Source organism: Aulonocara sp. 'chitande type north' Nkhata Bay, linkage group LG20 (genome assembly GCF_057382095.1).
Source record: "Aulonocara sp. 'chitande type north' Nkhata Bay isolate Kocher_YH1m ecotype deep benthic linkage group LG20, A_spYH_male_GT1.1, whole genome shotgun sequence".
NCBI lineage: Eukaryota > Metazoa > Chordata > Actinopteri > Cichliformes > Cichlidae > Aulonocara > Aulonocara sp. 'chitande type north' Nkhata Bay.
Window position 1 is genome coordinate 21,780,848 of NC_141363.1, and position 21,194 is coordinate 21,802,041.

The 21,194-nt window shown below is 40.3% G+C and overlaps 1 protein-coding gene across 2 annotated transcripts; it reads left to right on the top strand.

Moving 5' to 3' along the window:
• Positions 1-5,104: 5,104 nt before the first annotated feature.
• On the top strand, positions 5,105-19,710 carry LOC147305564 (uncharacterized). 2 transcript variants are annotated; one of them, XM_086277741.1, is made up of 15 exons: positions 5,105-6,495; positions 7,141-7,219; positions 7,525-7,569; positions 8,778-8,822; positions 10,899-10,943; positions 12,949-12,993; positions 13,884-13,928; positions 14,313-14,318; positions 14,724-14,768; positions 15,564-15,608; positions 16,311-16,355; positions 17,153-17,197; positions 18,133-18,262; positions 18,462-18,556; positions 18,759-19,710. In XM_086277741.1, the coding sequence occupies exons 1-15, from the start codon at positions 6,371-6,373 to the stop codon at positions 18,768-18,770; spliced, it is 852 nt and encodes a 283-aa protein (XP_086133867.1). In that variant the 5' UTR covers positions 5,105-6,370; the 3' UTR covers positions 18,771-19,710. The 2 variants fall into 2 exon arrangements, 1 of the variants encoding a protein (XP_086133867.1); XR_015126640.1 differs by lacking the exons at positions 5,105-6,495; positions 7,141-7,219; positions 7,525-7,569; ... (8 more) ...; positions 17,153-17,197; positions 18,462-18,556 and having other exon boundaries at positions 17,210-18,262.
• Positions 19,711-21,194: the final 1,484 nt, after the last annotated feature.

Genomic DNA, 21,194 nt, shown 5'->3' on the forward strand with positions numbered 1-21,194 from the left:
ATTCAATTTCAATTCAATTTTATTTATATAGCACCAAATCACAACAAAAGTCACCTCAAGGCGCTTCATAGATACAGAGAAAAACCCAACAATCATATGACCACCTATGAGCAAGCGCTTTGGCGACAGTGGGAAGGAAAAACTCCCTTTTAACAGGAAGAAACCTCTGGCAGAACCAGGCTCAGGGAGGGGCGGCCATCTGTTGCGACTGGTTGGGGTGAGAGAAGGAAAACAGGATGAAAGACATGCTGTGGAAGAGAGACAGAGGTTAATAACAGATATGATTCAATGCAGAGAGGTCTATTAACACATACTGAGTGAGAAAGGTGACTGGAAAGGAAAAACTCAATGCATCATGGGAATCCCCGGCTGCCTACGTCTATTGCAGCATAACTAAGGGAGGATTCAGGGTCACCTGGTCCAGCCCTAACTATATGCTTCAGCTAAAAGGAACGTTTTAAGCCTAATCTTGAAAGTAGAGATAGTGTCTGTCTCCCGAATCCAAACTGGAAGCTGGTTCCACAGAAAAGGGGCCTGAAAACTGAAGGCTCTGCCTCCCATTCTACTTTTAAATACTCTAGGAACAACAAGTAAGCCTGCAGTGTGAGAGCGACGTGCTCTAATAGGGTGATATGGTACTACAAGGTCATTAAGATAAGATGGGGCCTGATTATTTAAGACCTTGTATGTGAGGAGTAGAATTTTGAATTTAATTCTGGATTTAACAGGAAGCCAATGAAGGGAAGCCAAAACAGGAGAAATCTGCTCTCTTTCTAGTCCCTGTCAGTACTCTTGCTGCAGCATTTTGGATTAGCTGAAGGCTTTTCAGGGAGTTTTTAGGACATTCTGATAATAATGAATTACAGTAGTCCAGCCTGGAAGTAACAAATGCATGAACTAGTTTTTCAGCGTCACTAAGAGACAGGATATTTCTAACTTTAGAGATGTTGCACAAATGAAAGAAAGCAGTCTTACATATTTGTTTAATATGTGCATTGAAGGACATGTCTTGGTCAAAAATGACTCCAAGGTTCCTCACAGTATAACTGGAGGCCAAGGTAATGCCATCCAGAGTAAGAATCTGGTTAGATACCATATTTCTAAGATTTTCAGGGCCGAGTACAATAACCTCAGTTTGATCTGAATTAAGAAGCAGAAAGTTAGCGGCCATCCAGGTCTTTATGTCTTTAAGACATTCCTGCACTTTAACTAATTGGTGTGTGTTATCTGGCTTCATGGACAGATAGAGCTGGGTGTCATCTGCATAGCAGTGAAAATGTATGCTATGTCTTCTAATGATACTGCCTAGGGGAAGCATGTATAATGTAAACAGAATTGGTCCTAGCACTGAACCCTGTGGAACTCCATAATTGACCTTAGTGGGTGAAGAGGACTCTCCATTTACATGAACAAATTGTAGTCTATTAGACAGATATGATACAAACCACTGGAGTGCAGTACCTGTAATATCTACAGCATGCTCTAATCGCTCTAATAGGATATTATGGTCAACAGTATCGAACGCTGCACTAAGGCCTAGCAGGACAAGCACAGAGATGAGTCCACTGTCAGAGGCCATAAGAAGATCATTTGTAACCTTCACTAAAGCTGTTTCTGTGCTGTGATGAGCTCTGAAACCTGACTGAAACTCTTCAAATAAGCCATTCCTCTGCAGATGATCTGTTAGCTGTTTGACAACTACTCTTTCAAGGATTTTTGATATGAAAGGAAGGTTGGAGATTGGCCTATAATTAGCTAAGACTGCTGGGTCTAGAGATGGCTTTTTGAGTAAAGGTTTAACTACAGCCAGCTTGAAGGCCTGTGGTACATAGCCGATTATTAGAGATAGGTTGATCATATTTAAGATTGAAGCATTAATTAATGGCAGGACTTCTTTGAGCAGTTTTGTAGGAATGGGGTCTAAAAGACACGGAGGATTGGAGGAAGTAATTATAGAAGTTAACTCAGAAAGATCAATTGGAGAAAAAGAGTCTAACTTAACATCAACGGTACTAAAAGTAGCTGTAGATAATGTTACATCTGTGGGATGATTATTGGTAATTTTTTTCTCTAATGATAAGAATTTTATTTGTGAAGAAGTTCATGAAGTCATTACTAGTTAACGATGGTTGGCTCAAAAGAGCTCTGACTGTTTGTCAGCCTGGCTACAGTGCTGAAGAGAAACCTGGGGTTGTTCTTATTGTCTTCAATCAGTGACAAATAGTAAGATGTTCTGGCTTTGCGGGGGGCTTTCTTATAAATCAGCAAAATATTTCTCCAATTATGATGATCCTCTAAATTTGTGACACGCCATTTCCTCTCCAGATTACGAGTCATCTGCTTTAGGCTACGTGTTTGAGAATTATACCACAGAGTCAGGTACTTCTGATCTGAGACCTTAGTTTTCACAGGAGCTACAGTATCCAGAGTCATATGTAGTGAGGAGGTGAAATTATTAACAAGATGATCGACCTCTGTTGGAGCAGCGTTCAGATAGCTGCTCTGCTCTGTGTTGGTACAGGTCATTGAAGATGATAACAGTGGGTGGATTACATTCTTAAACATAGTTACAGCGCTTTCAGAAAGACATCTGTGATAAAGTCTACTCTCCACTGCTGTGTAATCAATTATTGTAAATGTAAATGTTATCAGGAAATGATCAGACAGGAGAGGGTTTTCAGGAAACACTGTTAAATGTTCAGTTTCTATGCCATATGTTAAAAACAAGATCTAGAGTGTGATTAAAGTGGTGGGTGGGTTCTTTTACATGTTGAGAGAAGCCAATTGAGTCTAATAACAGATTAAATGCCATGTTGAGGCTGTCATTCTTAGCATCTACATGGATGTTAAAATCACCCACAATAATTATTTTATCTGAGCTGAGCACTAAATCAGATAAAAAGTCTGAGAAATCAGAGAGAAACTCTGTGTAAGGCCCAGGTGGACAATTAGATGATAACAAATAAGACTGGTTTCTAAAATTTTTCAGCTGGAGTGGACAATGCTAAGCATCAGGCTTTCAAATGAATTAAAAGTCTGTCTTGGTCTTTCATTAATTAATAGGCTGGTGTGAAAAATTGCTGCCACACCGCCCCCTCGGCCTGTGCTTCGAGGTTTCTGGTAGTTAGAATGACTCGGGGGTGTTGATTCATTTAAACTAACATAATCATCCTGCTAAAACCAGGTTTCTGTAAGGCAGAATAAATCGATTTGTTGATCAATTATTAAGTCATGTACTAACAGAGACTTGGAGGAGAGAGACCTAATATTTAATAATCCACATTTCACTGTTTTACTCTTTAGTTAGGATGTGGATACTGTATTGTTCTTTCTTTGTAATTGTTTATGTTTAAGTTGTTTGTTGCTGGTTTTTAGTTTGTTTTTTGTCTTTTTGGAAGCTGACACAGTCTCTATGGAGATGGGTTTTTGGGGGGGTAGCAGGAGGAGAGAAGCTGCAGAGAGGCGTGTAAGACTGCAACTCTGCTTCCTGGTCCCAACTCTGGATAGTCATATTATGGGGGGTTTAATTAATTTGTCCATATTTCTAGAAATGAGAGCTGCCGTCTCTCCTTATAAGACCAGGTTTCCTCCAGAAGGTTTGCCAATTATCTATGAAGCCCACATCGTTTCTGGGACACCACTCAGACAGCCAGCAATTTAAGGAGAACATGCGGCTAAACATGTCACTCTTGGTCTGATTGGGGAGGGGACCAGAGAAAACTACAGAGTCCCACATTGTTTTGGCAAAGTTACACACCGATTCAATATTGATTTTAGTGACCTCCGATTGGCGTAACCGGGTGTCATTACTGCCGACGTGAATTATGATTTTACTGAATTTACGTTTACCCTTAGCCAGCAGTTTTAAATTTCCTTCAATGTCGCCTGCTCTGGCCCCTGGAAGACAATTGACTATGGTTTCCGGTGTCTCTAGCTTCACATGTCTGAGAACAGAATTGCCAATTACCAGAGTTTGACCCCCGACGGGTGTGTCGCCGAGTGGGGAAAAACGGTTAGACATATGTATGAATTTGAGGAGTGGACCCAAAATGCTGACACAAAGGAACGTGAAAGAAAATTTGAATATTAACAGAAAGCAAGCCGTTTATTAATCTCTACTTTTAAGATTAGGCTTCAAACTTTCCTTTTTGCTAAAGCATATAGTTAGGGCTGGATCAGGTGACCCTGGATCCTCCCTTAGTTGTGCTGCAATAGACGTAGGCAGCCGGGGGATTCCCATGAAGCACTGAGTTTTTTCCTTTCCAGTCACCTTTCTCACTCACTGTGTGTTAATAGACCTCTCTGCACTGAATCATACTTGTTATTAATCCACAGCATGTCTTTGTCCTGTCTTCCTTTTCTCACCCCAACTGGTCACAGCAGATGCCCGCCGCTCCCTGAGCCTGGTTCTGCTGGAGGTTTCTTCCTGTTAAAAGGGAGTTTTTCCTTCCCACTGTCGCCAAAGCGCTTGCTCATAGGTGGTCCTATGATTGTTGGGTTTTTCTCTGTATCTATTATTGTGCGATCTACTGTACAATATAAAGCGCCTTCAGGCGATTGTTGTTGTGATTTGGCGCTATATAAATAAAATTGAATTGAAATTAAAAGATTACAAAACAAAAGGCAGAGGTGAAGCTAAACAATAACCTAACCTGGGGAAAATATTTTTTATTAAAAAAAAAAAAACAAACAAACCATGAAACCTGACATGGATACAAAGATACCTGGAACATGGAAACGTGGCACCAAAGACAACAGATGACCTGACACTGAACAAATGAGGACAGGACTTACAGTGGCTTGCAAAAGTATTCGGCCCCCTTTAACTTTCCCACATTTTGGCACATTACAGCCACAAACATGAATCAATTTTATTGGAATTCCACGTGAAAGACCAATACAAAGTGGTGTACACGTGAGAAGTGGAACAAAAATCATACATGATTCCAAACATTTTTTACAAATAAATAACTGAAAAGTGGGGTGTGCGCAATTATTCAGCCCCCTGAGTCAATACTTTGTAGAACCACCTTTTGCTGCAATTGGATTCCATTAAAATTGATTTGTGTCACGGCTGGGAAGGCGAGCCATGTGGTGTGGAGGAAGGAGGACCCAAGATGCAAGCAGTGGATGAAAATGCTAGTGAAGTTTATTTACAAGGTGTAGTGGCAAACAAGCAGTGGGGCATGACAAATAACTGAAGACACCTAAACTGGGAAGAACTAAAATAACAGACCTGGGTGCATACGACAAAGGGATGCGCGGCAGCCGCCGAGCAGGACACCGAGTAACAGGCAGGAGAACACACAGGGCTTAAATACACACACCAGTAATCAGGGGATGAGAGACAGGAGGGCAACACGGCTGGGAGGAATCAGAGCTGACGGGACAGGGGAAACGTAAACTGAACACACTCACATCAGACAGAGACCTTCACAATAAAACAGGAAACTCAGACACGGGGAACCAAACAAGACACAGAACTAAACAGACAGATTCACAAACAGACGGGGTGACAGCATAGACAGAGACACAGACTCAGAGGCAGACCAAATATAACACATAGAACTCAAACAATAATAATCATCATCATCATCATCATAATAATAAACTAAAAGCGCTGGGTCACCGACCCAGGACCATGACAATTTGTGTTTGTGGCAGTAATGTGACAAAATGTGGAAAAGAGGGACGAATACTTTTGCAAGCCACTGCAAGTACACAGAGAGATAATGAGGGGATGAGGAACAGCTGGGACAAGGGGAAACAAAACTAGACTCACTGCATTTAGGACAAAGACTTTCCCAATAAAACAGACATCACAAGGGTAATCTAATAAACAAATGAACTTAGCAAACCTAAAGAACTTATAAATAAACATCGACATCTAAACAAACTAAAACTTAAAACGCTGGGTCAACAGACCCAGGAAAGTGACAGTAAAATCATTTATTATACACATTATACTTATTTTCTTAAATTGCTTATCTATTATCTGTATTTTAACTTGGGGGTCTAGGGGTGCTGCATGTTTATGATAACACACTGACAATATCAGGACAATTTTAGCCTTACTCTATCAGTGAACAGCATGCCCATGCTAACTTAAACTAGACCAGCAAGCTAACCCCATGTGTATTAAGTGTTACTTCAGAATAGGAACCAAACAAATTAACGGAACGAAATTAACTGTAACAGCAGTTTGCAAAACATTGTGACAGTTCTCAAGTGTTCCTACCTCAAATCCAGCACGTGTTGCTGTGTTTTTGTTGTTAAATGGACGAGGAGAGACCGTGGCTGGTGAGAGGATGCAGCATTTCGTCAGTGGAGCATAGAACGACGTCTCTGATTGGTCAAAAAGTGAGTAAAGATGCATCTGATTGTTCGAAAGCGTCAACCAAAGAGCTGCTGGTCACGGCAAGATACAAACTCGCCGGAGCTCTGCGTGAACGGCACATCCGGGACCTTCAGCACTCAGGAGAGATTTATCTTGAGGTATGTATTTACCTTTGATATCCATGCGTCGACGAAAGCTCCGCGAGGTAAAGTTGTATGTTTAACAAGCTAATTAAGGTTAGTTAAACGGAATTAAAACAATACACAACCGATTTGAACAAATTGAAAGTGGTGAATGATGATAAATGCTAAAAAATTACTTAAGATTTATCTTTAACAATAGATATTAGAAGTTAAATTTAACTGTTTTTAAATTCCCACCGGAGTTAAAGGGACCTGCGGCCTTGCATGTGCTCTGCATCTTCAACTGCAGAGACAGTCAGTCTAAGCTCAGTGTAGCTAACTGCAACACACTTTTTTTTTTCAACACAAGATATGCTTGGGGGGATTTAAATGATAATATTAATGTTTTCTTATTCAGCACAAATCAATAATATTATAGTTATTTGCTCACGGTCTGGGTCTCTGGCCCAGCGTTTCTGATGTTATTCTAAGGTTTTTGAGTTTCTTATGTTTAATGGCGGGTTAGTTGAGTTTGGCTTAACGTTATTAATATCGTTTTAAGGAGTTTATGTTAGGGCTGTATATTACCACGTTTGTATTTTCATGCCATGTTTCCTGTTTTATTTTGAAAGAGTCTGTTGCGTTCAGTTCATTAATCTCACTTCCCTGTTGTGTCAATAGAATCATTTGTGCAAGCTACTACCCTGCTGTCCCTCTGTCGTGTCTCAACCTCCAACAGGAAAGTAGAAGTCCTCATATGGTAGGACCAGTGATTGTAGTGTGTGTTACACTGTCCTCATATTGTTTTAAGCTGTGAAGGACAGGAGTGTGTTTCAGTTGCCTTCCTCATGTGGTAGGACCAACAACTCTAGTGTGTGTTACACTGTCCTCATATCGTTGGGTAGCAGAACCGTACAGTGTTAAGTTTCTATAGAATCTGGTATAAGGAAGTCAGATCCTTCTGTAATAATATTCACTGATACAAATATGATCTGTAGTTAATTAAATAGTCGGGATTTATACTAGAGAATGTTTCTGACGTTATATTGTTGTCTTTTGTTGCAGACACCAGGTGCCGAGGTCCTGTCTCAACCTCCTTCAGACCAATTGGTGAGTGACACACCCACTTCATTCTTCCAACAGGTGAAGATGGATGTTGCAGACAGGACATATCCTAACTTTTGCAGCCGTTACGATAATAACGCGCTGTTTGCACGATGAGCACAGCTTCCAAGCTCCCCTAAATTGACCGTGCGCTTCGTGTTGTGTGTGCGTGAGTCTGTGCATTTAGTGGCGTCTGTGCAGAAATGACTAGTAAGACAAGGCTGCAAACTATTCTCACAGACTTCAAGTGTGCACTTGAATCCAAAACGATCTCTCTCTCTCCCTCCGGCTCTGTTGAGATGCCACTGGGAGAGTAACGACTGCCCCTCCCCCCCTCTGCTCAGCAAACAGGTGGCTGTTTTTGCACCCCTCCCCCTCTGCTCTGCAAACACGTGGCTGCTTTTGCACCCCTCCCCCCTCTGCTCAACAAACACGTGGCTGCTTTTGCACCCCTCCCCTCTCTGCTGAGGGCAAAAACAAGGCTCATGTGCAAAGTGAAGCAAAATAACATTGACAGAGGTTCAGAGAAAGGAGGAAAAAAACGGAGCAGGCTCCCGTTGTTCACTTCAAGGAGGCGGCTCTACGGGCCGTTTTGTTTGTGACCGACACACACAGTATATATATATATATTCTCAATCACATTCACACCACTCTCTTATATCAGTTCCACTACATCAAGACTATTTTATGGTGGTCAGCTGTTTTATTGTCATGTATTTTGCATAGTAAGATAACCATGTCCTCCATTCAAAAGCACTGAAAATGTCTATGGTGGTGCTGTACCTAATATTGTGCTCATTTGATCCAAAACCTATTTTTCCTTTATTTTGAAGGCTGAGGCTTAGATCCATTAGGTATTCACGAGAAAGGCATTATCGCATGTCAGGATTACAGTATATCGAAAATATGTGATTATAATGGGAGTCAATGGGGCCCAAACGGATACAAGGGTAAAAGGAGGTAGTACATATGTGAATCTTCTTTACTATACACCACACCATAGAGGGGATCATTGAATTTCAAAAATAATCCTAAAACACACATCCTGGCCAAGTTTCATGCAACTAGTCTTTAAAATGACTGATATATTGAGAATCAAAAATCCAAAGTTACCCAAGCGGGTCCCTTTTTTCGCTAGGGTAAAACGAGGGTTAAATAGTCGGGATTTATACTAGAGAATGTTTCTGACGTTATATTGTTGTCTTTTGTTGCAGACACCAGGTGCCGAGGTCCTGCCTCAACCTCCTTCAGACCAGTTGGTGAGTGACACACCCACTTCATTCTTCCAACAGGTTACACATTATTTTTTTGTATTTGGCATCAAGTATATGTGTCAGTTGGGCCTAGTGCATAAATGAAATGCACTTTAATTGTACTAAAACAATCAGTTTTAGTCGAAGTTAACCAAAACCAACATTAGCATTAGGATAAAGTAATTGTCTATACCATTTGTTAGTCCAAACTTTCCCTTAAAGCATCAGCTTGATCTTTATTCTGACAAAATTTGATATTTTTGTCGTTTTACACATGTTTTTGTCAAAATAAGCTCCCGCTGATCAGTTTACATGATTTAATTTCTGGGGAAATAGATGGCTGTACATCAGTGTTGGGTTTAGAGCTTTTATTGACAACAGCAGGAGAAGTTAGAGGTCAGGAATGTGAACTCTACATGTGTTCAGTCGTCATGTCCTCATATTGTTTTAAGCTGTGAAGGACAGGAGTGTGTTTCAGTTGCCTTCCTCATGTGGTAGGACCAACAACTCTAGTGTGTGTTACAATGTCCTCATATCGTTGGGTAGCAGAACCGTACAGTGTTAAGTTTCTATAGAATCTGGTATAAGGAAGTCAGATCCTTCTGTAATAATATTCACTGATACAAATATGATCTGTAGTTAATTAAATAGTCGGGATTTATACTAGAGAATGTTTCTGACGTTATATTGTTGTCTTTTGTTGCAGACACCAAGTGCCGAGGTCCTGTCTCAACCTCCTTCAGACCAATTGGTGAGTGACACACCCACTTCATTCTTCCAACAGGTGAAGATGGATGTTGCAGACAGGACATATCCTAACTTTTGCAGCCGTTACGATAATAACGCGCTGTTTGCACGATGAGCACAGCTTCCAAGCTCCCCTAAATTGACCGTGCGCTTCGTGTTGTGTGTGCGCGAGTCTGTGCATTTAGTGGCGTCTGTGCAGAAATGACTAGTAAGACAAGGCTGCAAACTATTCTCACAGACTTCAAGTGTGCACTTGAATCCAAAACGATCTCTCTCTCTCCCTCCGGCTCTGTTGAGATGCCACTGGGAGAGTAACGACTGCCCCTCCCCCCCTCTGCTCAGCAAACAGGTGGCTGTTTTTGCACCCCTCCCCCTCTGCTCTGCAAACACGTGGCTGCTTTTGCACCCCTCCCCCCTCTGCTCAACAAACACGTGGCTGCTTTTGCACCCCTCCCCCTCTGCTCTGCAAACACGTGGCTGTTTTTGCACCCCTCCCCCTCTGCTCTGCAAACACGTGGCTGCTTTTGCACCCCTCCCCCCTCTGCTCAACAAACACGTGGCTGCTTTTGCACCCCTCCCCTCTCTGCTGAGGGCAAAAACAAGGCTCATGTGCAAAGTGAAGCAAAATAACATTGACAGAGGTTCAGAGAAAGGAGAAAAAAACGGAGCAGGCTCCCGTTGTTCACTTCAAGGAGGCGGCTCTACGGGCCGTTTTGTTTGTGACCGACACACACAGTATATATATATATATTCTCAATCACATTCACACCACTCTCTTATATCAGTTCCACTACATCAAGACTATTTTATGGTGGTCAGCTGTTTTATTGTCATGTATTTTGCATAGTAAGATAACCATGTCCTCCATTCAAAAGCACTGAAAATGTCTATGGTGGTGCTGTACCTAATATTGTGCTCATTTGATCCAAAACCTATTTTTCCTTTATTTTGAAGGCTGAGGCTTAGATCCATTAGGTATTCACGAGAAAGGCATTATCGCATGTCAGGATTACAGTATATCGAAAATATGTGATTATAATGGGAGTCAATGGGGCCCAAACGGATACAAGGGTAAAAGGAGGTAGTACATATGTGAATCTTCTTTACTATACACCACACCATAGAGGGGATCATTGAATTTCAAAAATAATCCTAAAACACACATCCTGGCCAAGTTTCATGCAACTAGTCTTTAAAATGACTGATATATTGAGAATCAAAAATCCAAAGTTACCCAAGCGGGTCCCTTTTTTCGCTAGGGTAAAACGAGGGTTAAATAGTCGGGATTTATACTAGAGAATGTTTCTGACGTTATATTGTTGTCTTTTGTTGCAGACACCAAGTGCCGAGGTCCTGCCTCAACCTCCTTCAGACCAGTGTGTGAGTGACACACCCACTTCATTCTTCCAACAGGTTACACATTATTTTTTTGTATTTGGCATCAAGTATATGTGTCAGTTGGGCCTAGTGCATAAATGAAATGCACTTTAATTGTACTAAAACAATCAGTTTTAGTCGAAGTTAACCAAAACCAACATTAGCATTAGGATAAAGTAATTGTCTATACCATTTGTTAGTCCAAACTTTCCCTTAAAGCATCAGCTTGATCTTTATTCTGACAAAATTTGATATTTTTGTCGTTTTACACATGTTTTTGTCAAAATAAGCTCCCGCTGATCAGTTTACATGATTTAATTTCTGGGGAAATAGATGGCTGTACATCAGTGTTGGGTTTAGAGCTTTTATTGACAACAGCAGGAGAAGTTAGAGGTCAGGAATGTGAACTCTACATGTGTTCAGTCGTCATGTCCTCATATTGTTTTAAGCTGTGAAGGACAGGAGTGTGTTTAAGTAGAAGTCCTCATATGGTAGGACCAGTGATTGTAGTGTGTGTGTTACACTGTCCTCATATTGTTTTAAGCTGTGAAGGACAGGAGTGTGTTTGTTGCCTTCCTCATGTGGTAGGACCAACAACTCTAGTGTGTGTTACACTGTCCTCATATCGTTGGGTAGCAGAACCGTACAGTGTTAAGTTTCTATAGAATCTGGTATAAGGAAGTCAGATCCTTCTGTAATAATATTCACTGATACAAATATGATCTGTAGTTAATTAAATAGTCGGGATTTATACTAGAGAATGTTTCTGACGTTATATTGTTGTCTTTTGTTGCAGACACCAAGTGCCGAGGTCCTGTCTCAACCTCCTTCAGACCAATTGGTGAGTGACACACCCACTTCATTCTTCCAACAGGTGAAGATGGATGTTGCAGACAGGACATATCCTAACTTTTGCAGCCGTTACGATAATAACGCGCTGTTTGCACGATGAGCACAGCTTCCAAGCTCCCCTAAATTGACCGTGCGCTTCGTGTTGTGTGCGCGCGAGTCTGTGCATTTAGTGGCGTCTGTGCAGAAATGACTAGTAAGACAAGGCTGCAAACTATTCTCACAGACTTCAAGTGTGCACTTGAATCCAAAACGATCTCTCTCTCTCCCTCCGGCTCTGTTGAGATGCCACTGGGAGAGTAACGACTGCCCCTCCCCCCCTCTGCTCAGCAAACAGGTGGCTGTTTTTGCACCCCTCCCCCCTCTGCTCAACAAACACGTGGCTGCTTTTGCACCCCTCCCCTCTCTGCTGAGGGCAAAAACAAGGCTCATGTGCAAAGTGAAGCAAAATAACATTGACAGAGGTTCAGAGAAAGGAGGAAAAAAACGGAGCAGGCTCCCGTTGTTCACTTCAAGGAGGCGGCTCTACGGGCCGTTTTGTTTGTGACCGACACACACAGTATATATATATATATTCTCAATCACATTCACACCACTCTCTTATATCAGTTCCACTACATCAAGACTATTTTATGGTGGTCAGCTGTTTTATTGTCATGTATTTTGCATAGTAAGATAACCATGTCCTCCATTCAAAAGCACTGAAAATGTCTATGGTGGTGCTGTACCTAATATTGTGCTCATTTGATCCAAAACCTATTTTTCCTTTATTTTGAAGGCTGAGGCTTAGATCCATTAGGTATTCACGAGAAAGGCATTATCGCATGTCAGGATTACAGTATATCGAAAATATGTGATTATAATGGGAGTCAATGGGGCCCAAACGGATACAAGGGTAAAAGGAGGTAGTACATATGTGAATCTTCTTTACTATACACCACACCATAGAGGGGATCATTGAATTTCAAAAATAATCCTAAAACACACATCCTGGCCAAGTTTCATGCAACTAGTCTTTAAAATGACTGATATATTGAGAATCAAAAATCCAAAGTTACCCAAGCGGGTCCCTTTTTTCGCTAGGGTAAAACGAGGGTTAAATAGTCGGGATTTATACTAGAGAATGTTTCTGACGTTATATTGTTGTCTTTTGTTGCAGACACCAAGTGCCGAGGTCCTGCCTCAACCTCCTTCAGACCAGTTGGTGAGTGACACACCCACTTCATTCTTCCAACAGGTTACACATTATTTTTTTGTATTTGGCATCAAGTATATGTGTCAGTTGGGCCTAGTGCATAAATGAAATGCACTTTAATTGTACTAAAACAATCAGTTTTAGTCGAAGTTAACCAAAACCAACATTAGCATTAGGATAAAGTAATTGTCTATACCATTTGTTAGTCCAAACTTTCCCTTAAAGCATCAGCTTGATCTTTATTCTGACAAAATTTGATATTTTTGTCGTTTTACACATGTTTTTGTCAAAATAAGCTCCCGCTGATCAGTTTACATGATTTAATTTCTGGGGAAATAGATGGCTGTACATCAGTGTTGGGTTTAGAGCTTTTATTGACAACAGCAGGAGAAGTTAGAAGTCAGGAATGTGAACTCTACATGTGTTCAGTCGTCATGTCCTCATATTGTTTTAAGCTGTGAAGGACAGGAGTGTGTTTAAGTAGAAGTCCTCATATGGTAGGACCAGTGATTGTAGTGTGTGTGTTACACTGTCCTCATATTGTTTTAAGCTGTGAAGGACAGGAGTGTGTTTAAGTAGAAGTCCTCATATGGTAGGACCAGTGATTGTAGTGTGTGTGTTACACTGTCCTCATATTGTTTTAAGCTGTGAAGGACAGGAGTGTGTTTCAGTTGCCTTCCTCATGTGGTAGGACCAACAACTCTAGTGTGTGTTACACTGTCCTCATATCGTTGGGTAGCAGAACCGTACAGTGTTAAGTTTCTATAGAATCTGGTATAAGGAAGTCAGATCCTTCTGTAATAATATTCACTGATACAAATATGATCTGTAGTTAATTAAATAGTCGGGATTTATACTAGAGAATGTTTCTGACGTTATATTGTTGTCTTTTGTTGCAGACACCAGGTGCCGAGGTCCTGCCTCAACCTCCTTCAGACCAATTGGTGAGTGACACACCCATTTCATTCTTCCAACAGGTTACACATTATTTTTTTGTATTTGGCATCAAGTATATGTGTCAGTTGGGCCTAGTGCATAAATGAAATGCACTTTAATTGTACTAAAACAATCAGTTTTAGTCGAAGTTAACCAAAACCAACATTAGCATTAGGATAAAGTAATTGTCTATACCATTTGTTAGTCCAAACTTTCCCTTAAAGCATCAGCTTGATCTTTATTCTGACAAAATTTGATATTTTTGTCGTTTTACACATGTTTTTGTCAAAATAAGCTCCCGCTGATCAGTTTACATGATTTAATTTCTGGGGAAATAGATGGCTGTACATCAGTGTTGGGTTTAGAGCTTTTATTGACAACAGCAGGAGAAGTTAGAGGTCAGGAATGTGAACTCTACATGTGTTCAGTCGTCATGTCCTCATATTGTTTTAAGCATTGAAGGACAGGAGTGTGTTTAAGTAGAAGTCCTCATATGGTAGGACCAGTGATTGTAGTGTGTGTGTTACACTGTCCTCATATTGTTTTAAGCTGTGAAGGACAGGAGTGTGTTTCAGTTGCCTTCCTCATGTGGTAGGACCAACAACTCTAGTGTGTGTTACACTGTCCTCATATCGTTGGGTAGCAGAACCGTACAGTGTTAAGTTTCTATAGAATCTGGTATAAGGAAGTCAGATCCTTCTGTAATAATATTCACTGATACAAATATGATCTGTAGTTAATTAAATAGTCGGGATTTATACTAGAGAATGTTTCTGACGTTATATTGTTGTCTTTTGTTGCAGACACCAGGTGCCGAGGTCCTGCCTCAACCTCCTTCAGACCAATTGGTGAGTGACACACCCACTTCATTCTTCCAACAGGTTACACATTATTTTTTTGTATTTGGCATCAAGTATATGTGTCAGTTGGGCCTAGTGCATAAATGAAATGCACTTTAATTGTACTAAAACAATCAGTTTTAGTCGAAGTTAACCAAAACCAACATTAGCATTAGGATAAAGTAATTGTCTATACCATTTGTTAGTCCAAACTTTCCCTTAAAGCATCAGCTTGATCTTTATTCTGACAAAATTTGATATTTTTGTCGTTTTACACATGTTTTTGTCAAAATAAGCTCCCGCTGATCAGTTTACATGATTTAATTTCTGGGGAAATAGATGGCTGTACATCAGTGTTGGGTTTAGAGCTTTTATTGACAACAGCAGGAGAAGTTAGAAGTCAGGAATGTGAACTCTACATGTGTTCAGTCGTCATGTCCTCATATTGTTTTAAGCTGTGAAGGACAGGAGTGTGTTTAAGTAGAAGTCCTCATATGGTAGGACCAGTGATTGTAGTGTGTGTGTTACACTGTCCTCATATTGTTTTAAGCTGTGAAGGACAGGAGTGTGTTTCAGTTGCCTTCCTCATGTGGTAGGACCAACAACTCTAGTGTGTGTTACACTGTCCTCATATCGTTGGGTAGCAGAACCGTACAGTGTTAAGTTTCTATAGAATCTGGTATAAGGAAGTCAGATCCTTCTGTAATAATATTCACTGATACAAATATGATCTGTAGTTAATTAAATAGTCGGGATTTATACTAGAGAATGTTTCTGACGTTATATTGTTGTCTTTTGTTGCAGACACCAGGTGCCGAGGTCCTGCCTCAACCTCCTTCAGACCAATTGGTGAGTGACACACCCACTTCATTCTTCCAACAGGTTACACATTATTTTTTTGTATTTGGCATCAAGTATATGTGTCAGTTGGGCCTAGTGCATAAATGAAATGCACTTTAATTGTACTAAAACAATCAGTTTTAGTCGAAGTTAACCAAAACCAACATTAGCATTAGGATAAAGTAATTGTCTATACCATTTGTTAGTCCAAACTTTCCCTTAAAGCATCAGCTTGATCTTTATTCTGACAAAATTTGATATTTTTGTCGTTTTACACATGTTTTTGTCAAAATAAGCTCCCGCTGATCAGTTTACATGATTTAATTTCTGGGGAAATAGATGGCTGTACATCAGTGTTGGGTTTAGAGCTTTTATTGACAACAGCAGGAGAAGTTAGAGGTCAGGAATGTGAACTCTACATGTGTTCAGTCGTCATGTCCTCATATTGTTTTAAGCTGTGAAGGACAGGAGTGTGTTTAAGTAGAAGTCCTCATATGGTAGGACCAGTGATTGTAGTGTGTGTGTTACACTGTCCTCATATCGTTGGGTAGCAGAACCGTACAGTGTTAAGTTTCTATAGAATCTGGTATAAGGAAGTCAGATCCTTCTGTAATAATATTCACTGATACAAATATGATCTGTAGTTAATTAAATAGTCGGGATTTATACTAGAGAATGTTTCTGACGTTATATTGTTGTCTTTTGTTGCAGACACCAAGTGCCGAGGTCCTGCCTCAACCTCCTTCAGACCAATTGGTGAGTGACACACCCACTTCATTCTTCCAACAGGTTACACATTATTTTTTTGTATTTGGCATCAAGTATATGTGTCAGTTGGGCCTAGTGCATAAATGAAATGCACTTTAATTGTACTAAAACAATCAGTTTTAGTCGAAGTTAACCAAAACCAACATTAGCATTAGGATAAAGTAATTGTCTATACCATTTGTTAGTCCAAACTTTCCCTTAAAGCATCAGCTTGATCTTTATTCTGACAAAATTTGATATTTTTGTCGTTTTACACATGTTTTTGTCAAAATAAGCTCCCGCTGATCAGTTTACATGATTTAATTTCTGGGGAAATAGATGGCTGTACATCAGTGTTGGGTTTAGAGCTTTTATTGACAACAGCAGGAGAAGTTAGAAGTCAGGAATGTGAACTCTACATGTGTTCAGTCGTCATGTCCTCATATTGTTTTAAGCTGTGAAGGACAGGAGTGTGTTTAAGTAGAAGTCCTCATATGGTAGGACCAGTGATTGTAGTGTGTGTGTGTTACACTGTCCTCATATTGTTTTAAGCTGTGAAGGACAGGAGTGTGTTTCAGTTGCCTTCCTCATGTGGTAGGACCAACAACTCTAGTGTGTGTTACAATGTCCTCATATCGTTGGGTAGCAGAACCGTACAGTGTTAAGTTTCTATAGAATCTGGTATAAGGAAGTCAGATCCTTCTGTAATAATATTCACTGATACAAATATGATCTGTAGTTAATTAAATAGTCGGGATTTATACTAGAGAATGTTTCTGACGTTATATTGTTGTCTTTTGTTGCAGACACCAAGTGCCGAGGTCCTGTCTCAACCTCCTTCAGACCAATTGGTGAGTGACACACCCACTTCATTCTTCCAACAGGTTACACATTATTTTTTTGTATTTGGCATCAAGTATATGTGTCAGTTGGGCCTAGTGCATAAATTAAGTGCCCTTTGATTATATTAAAATAATCAGTTTGATTGAAAGTTTCCCATATTCAACATTAGCATTACTTGTTTGTGAACATCTTAGGAGAAAGAAATTGGCATATCATTTGTTAGTCCTAACTTTCCCTTTAAAGCATCAGCTTGATCTTTATTCCTACTAAATTTGATATTTCTGTGTTACATTGTCCTCAGATTGTTTTAAGCTGTGAAGGACATGAATTTGTTTTTTTGTTTTTAGCCTTTCTCAATTGGTAGAACCAACAACTCTAGTTTGTGTTACATTGAAACTGAACAGCAGGGATGTTTGTCATGAAGATAATAACACTCTATCCGATTTCAAACAATCACACTGTGATGAGTATTATTAGTAGATTATGTTCACATGTAAAATATTCATATCAAATGGTAAATATCCTATATTTATATAGCGCTTTACTAGTCCCTAAGGACCCCAAAGCGCTTTACACATCCAGTCATCCACCCATTCACACAGACATTCACACACTGGTGATGGCAGCTACATTGTAGCCACAGCCACCCTGGGGCGCACTGACAGAGGCGAGGCTGCCGGACACTGGCGCCACCGGGCCCTCTGACCACCACCAGTAGGCAACAGGTGAAGTGTCTTTCCCAAGGACACAACGACCGAGACTGTCGGAGCTGGGGCTCGAACCGGCAACCTTCTGATTACAACTCTTGAGCCACGATCGCCCCTTAGCCCCTTAATGTAGAATTACACACTGCCCAACGCTGACTTTGCCTACAATGCAGAGAAAAAAGCAAACAGACCTATTGCATGCATTGATTCTCATATTTCACTGTTACTTTTCAAAGGCTCAAGGACCAAGTATTCCGGGGGTTCCAAGCCACACGCTTTACTCAGCTGCCCTGGACAACATGAAGGGCACCTCTGCCTCAATCACCCTGGACAACAAAAACATTAGCAACACTTCACCAAGAAGGGGTAAAGGCACCCAAATACAAAATGTTTTAGGTTAATATACTTGTGATCAAAGAACAAGTTTGTTTTCAGACATGACACTATTCAGAGCTTTTATCATAAATCATTTCATCTTATTTGATTCCCAGCAGAACACAGCACTTCAAATGGTTCATTCCAAGCATCCTTAAAGGAGCAATAAGCAATATCTTTTCACTGCTAGGTGTGCTGTTTTGCACTGCCTGTGAACCAAACCAAAGTCTATGGCTGGAGATCAACACAGAGAGAGGGATTGTGACTTCATGCTGTACTCCAGATGTAATTACACCTCTAGTTCTTCACATAGTCATTTTTAATTCCTTCAACCTAAGTATGATGAATTGTGCTTATTGCTCCTTTAAAGTGCTCCAGTAGAAAGCAAGGTTTAAGAACATTTTGTATTCACATTATAAACTAGAATATTTTCTATCTTTTCTTGCATTCACATTAAGATATTTTCTTTTGTTTCCATTTATGACAGCTGGGACGGTGAGAAGCAAGTGGACAAATGATGAAGTGAAGGTTGCTGAGCGGCATGTTTCACTTCATAAAAAGCTGCAAAGTACCAGGTAAAAAGGAATGTGACTGCTGCCTCCAAGCAGAGCCGGCAGCTCTGAAAGGCAGAGACTGGGTTGTCATAAGGTACTACAGCCACAACAGGATCATAGCATTAAAAGAAAGATGCAAGAAAAAAAGAAACAAGCAAGAGAGATACTTTGTTACTTCCACAGTTATGTCAGTATTGCAGTTTTCTGTATTGCATTGTTCTTACTCATAAATCTGTGGTTTATGCTGGGTGCTTTTTGCAATTAAATGATAAAAAAGGCAGATAATGTTCCACGTTTTTATTCACATGAACATTCACTACAAAATGAATTAATGCATTACAATATCAAGACTTAAAAAGTAGACTGACCACATTTGACCCATGTCTTTTTTTTTTTTTAAAAGTCTTTACACAGCTCAGATTTACTGTTTTATTAACACATAAATGTCTGATATTTCTGTCAGAAGTTACCCAACTGATGAGCATTACTATTGTGCATCCATGTCTATTATATTGTAATCTCAAAAGGAGCCAAGCTAAAAATGCAGAACCTACCGTTACCTGGTCCTTATAAGTCATGTATACTTGAAAATTATGTGTTTCCATGGGCTTCACAATTCACCTAAACATGAAATATCTGTGTGTGACCTTATGGTACTCATAAGTCACATAAACCTGACAGTGTCCTCACAAGTAGCATTAAATTCAGGTTTGACCAAAATTTAGCCCTAGCCAAAATCTCAACAGATGGGTGTGTTCCTGGAAGCATGGGTCAAATTTTTTGAGATCCCCATGCCTCTAGGACCTTCGGAAAGGCACGTTCCCATTTGTCACATTTTTGTCATACGTACTGATATATCACGAAAACACGTATGTGTGTGTGTGTGTGTGTGTGTGTGTGTGTGTGTGTGGCCTCATTAATAATTCAGAGCGGCCCAGTGCAGTCTTGGCAGAGGGATGGAGGGAGTAATGAGGAAAGAACAGAATAGAAAAAAGGAGGAATCTAAAGAAAGGAGGAGAGAAGAACACACGAACAGTGTGTGTGTGTGTGTGTGTGTGTGTGTGTGTGTGTGTGTGTGTGTGTGTGTGTGTGTGTGTGTGTGTGTGTGATGCCTATATATAGACATCAGTACTGAGTGGACTGACATTTCCCAGACAAACCGGGAACTCCCAGTCTCAGGGTTCAATGAGGGGAGATTAGAGTCAGACTTCTTCTCTGGACAAATCTTTCTTTGAGAAATCAGGATCATGTGTTACCGAGGAAGTACTGGTCATATAATAACTGAACAATATCAATGAAGATAAAACGAAAGACAAACTGAAAGTTAATACAAATATCAAAGGCTGAACTTTATAAACCAAAACAAAAAAAACACTTTTATTTTGTTATTTTACTCTTCAGTTTTCCCACCTGGCCGGACAGCGTCCTCTGACGCTGATAAATGAAGCTAATCTGAATGTGCCAGAAAGTGCAGTTTATCTGATGGCCACAAAGCAAGTCAGCTTTCATAAACAAGTTTTCAGCTGGTTACAAGAAATGATTTTGGTCTCTGGAGCTTGTTTCCTGTTCTTTACAACTCCACACTGGTGAACTTTTGTATAATTCAAGCATTTCAATCTTATCAAAGCTTAGAGGTAACGGTGGCTGCTTGACCGACACGTTTGCCAGCACAGGAAGTTTATCATTGGACCTTGTTAAAAAGCCAAAATCCCGATTCCAAAAAAGTTGGAATATTGTGTAAAACGTAAATAAAAACAGAATAAAGTGCATGTATTGATTTGCAGAGCTCATAAACTCATATTTTATTCACAATAGGACATAGAAAAAAGGAATAGATGCTTAACTGCTTCTATTCCAACAGCATGGCTTCACAGTAGAAGAGTCCAGCTGCTGAACGGGCCTGTCTGCAGCCTACACCAGCTTCACCAGCTGAAAACACATCATGAAATGAATGAAATATGAGAAAAAACCAGGGCTGCTGAGCAGTTAGAAAGACCAGCAGCTGGTGTCCTCAGTTCCCAGATGTTTACGGGCTGTTGTTAAAAGACGAGAGGATGCTGCACAGCAACTGTGTTGCTGCCATCAAATTCAAAACATACTAATATTGATCATGTTCCTCCCCTCTGATGTTAGACTTCAGAGTCACTTCCTACCTTCAGTGTAAAAAGCCATCAAACTGCTGCTCACACCATCATTCTCAGTCCTGACTGAGTCCATCCAAGCCGAGGTTATTAAACAATCTTTCCCATGATGTCCAGGACTTTTCATCTTTTTCTGTTTATTGACATATTGAAGCAAAAATGCCAGAGGACCAGGGCAAACAGGTGAGAATACTCAGGAGAATGGCCAGGAGGCATACTGTCTGGAGG

Bases quoted from the DNA above. Each gene is read 5' to 3' on its own strand.
- LOC147305564 (XM_086277741.1), top strand. From the start codon at position 6,371: ATGCATCTGATTGTTCGAAAGCGTCAACCAAAGAGCTGCTGGTCACGG. The intron at 14,769-15,563 runs GTGAGTGACACA...CTTTTGTTGCAG, and splicing joins AACCTCCTTCAGACCAATTG to ACACCAGGTGCCGAGGTCCT. The intron at 17,198-18,132 runs GTGAGTGACACA...TACTTTTCAAAG, and splicing joins AACCTCCTTCAGACCAATTG to GCTCAAGGACCAAGTATTCC.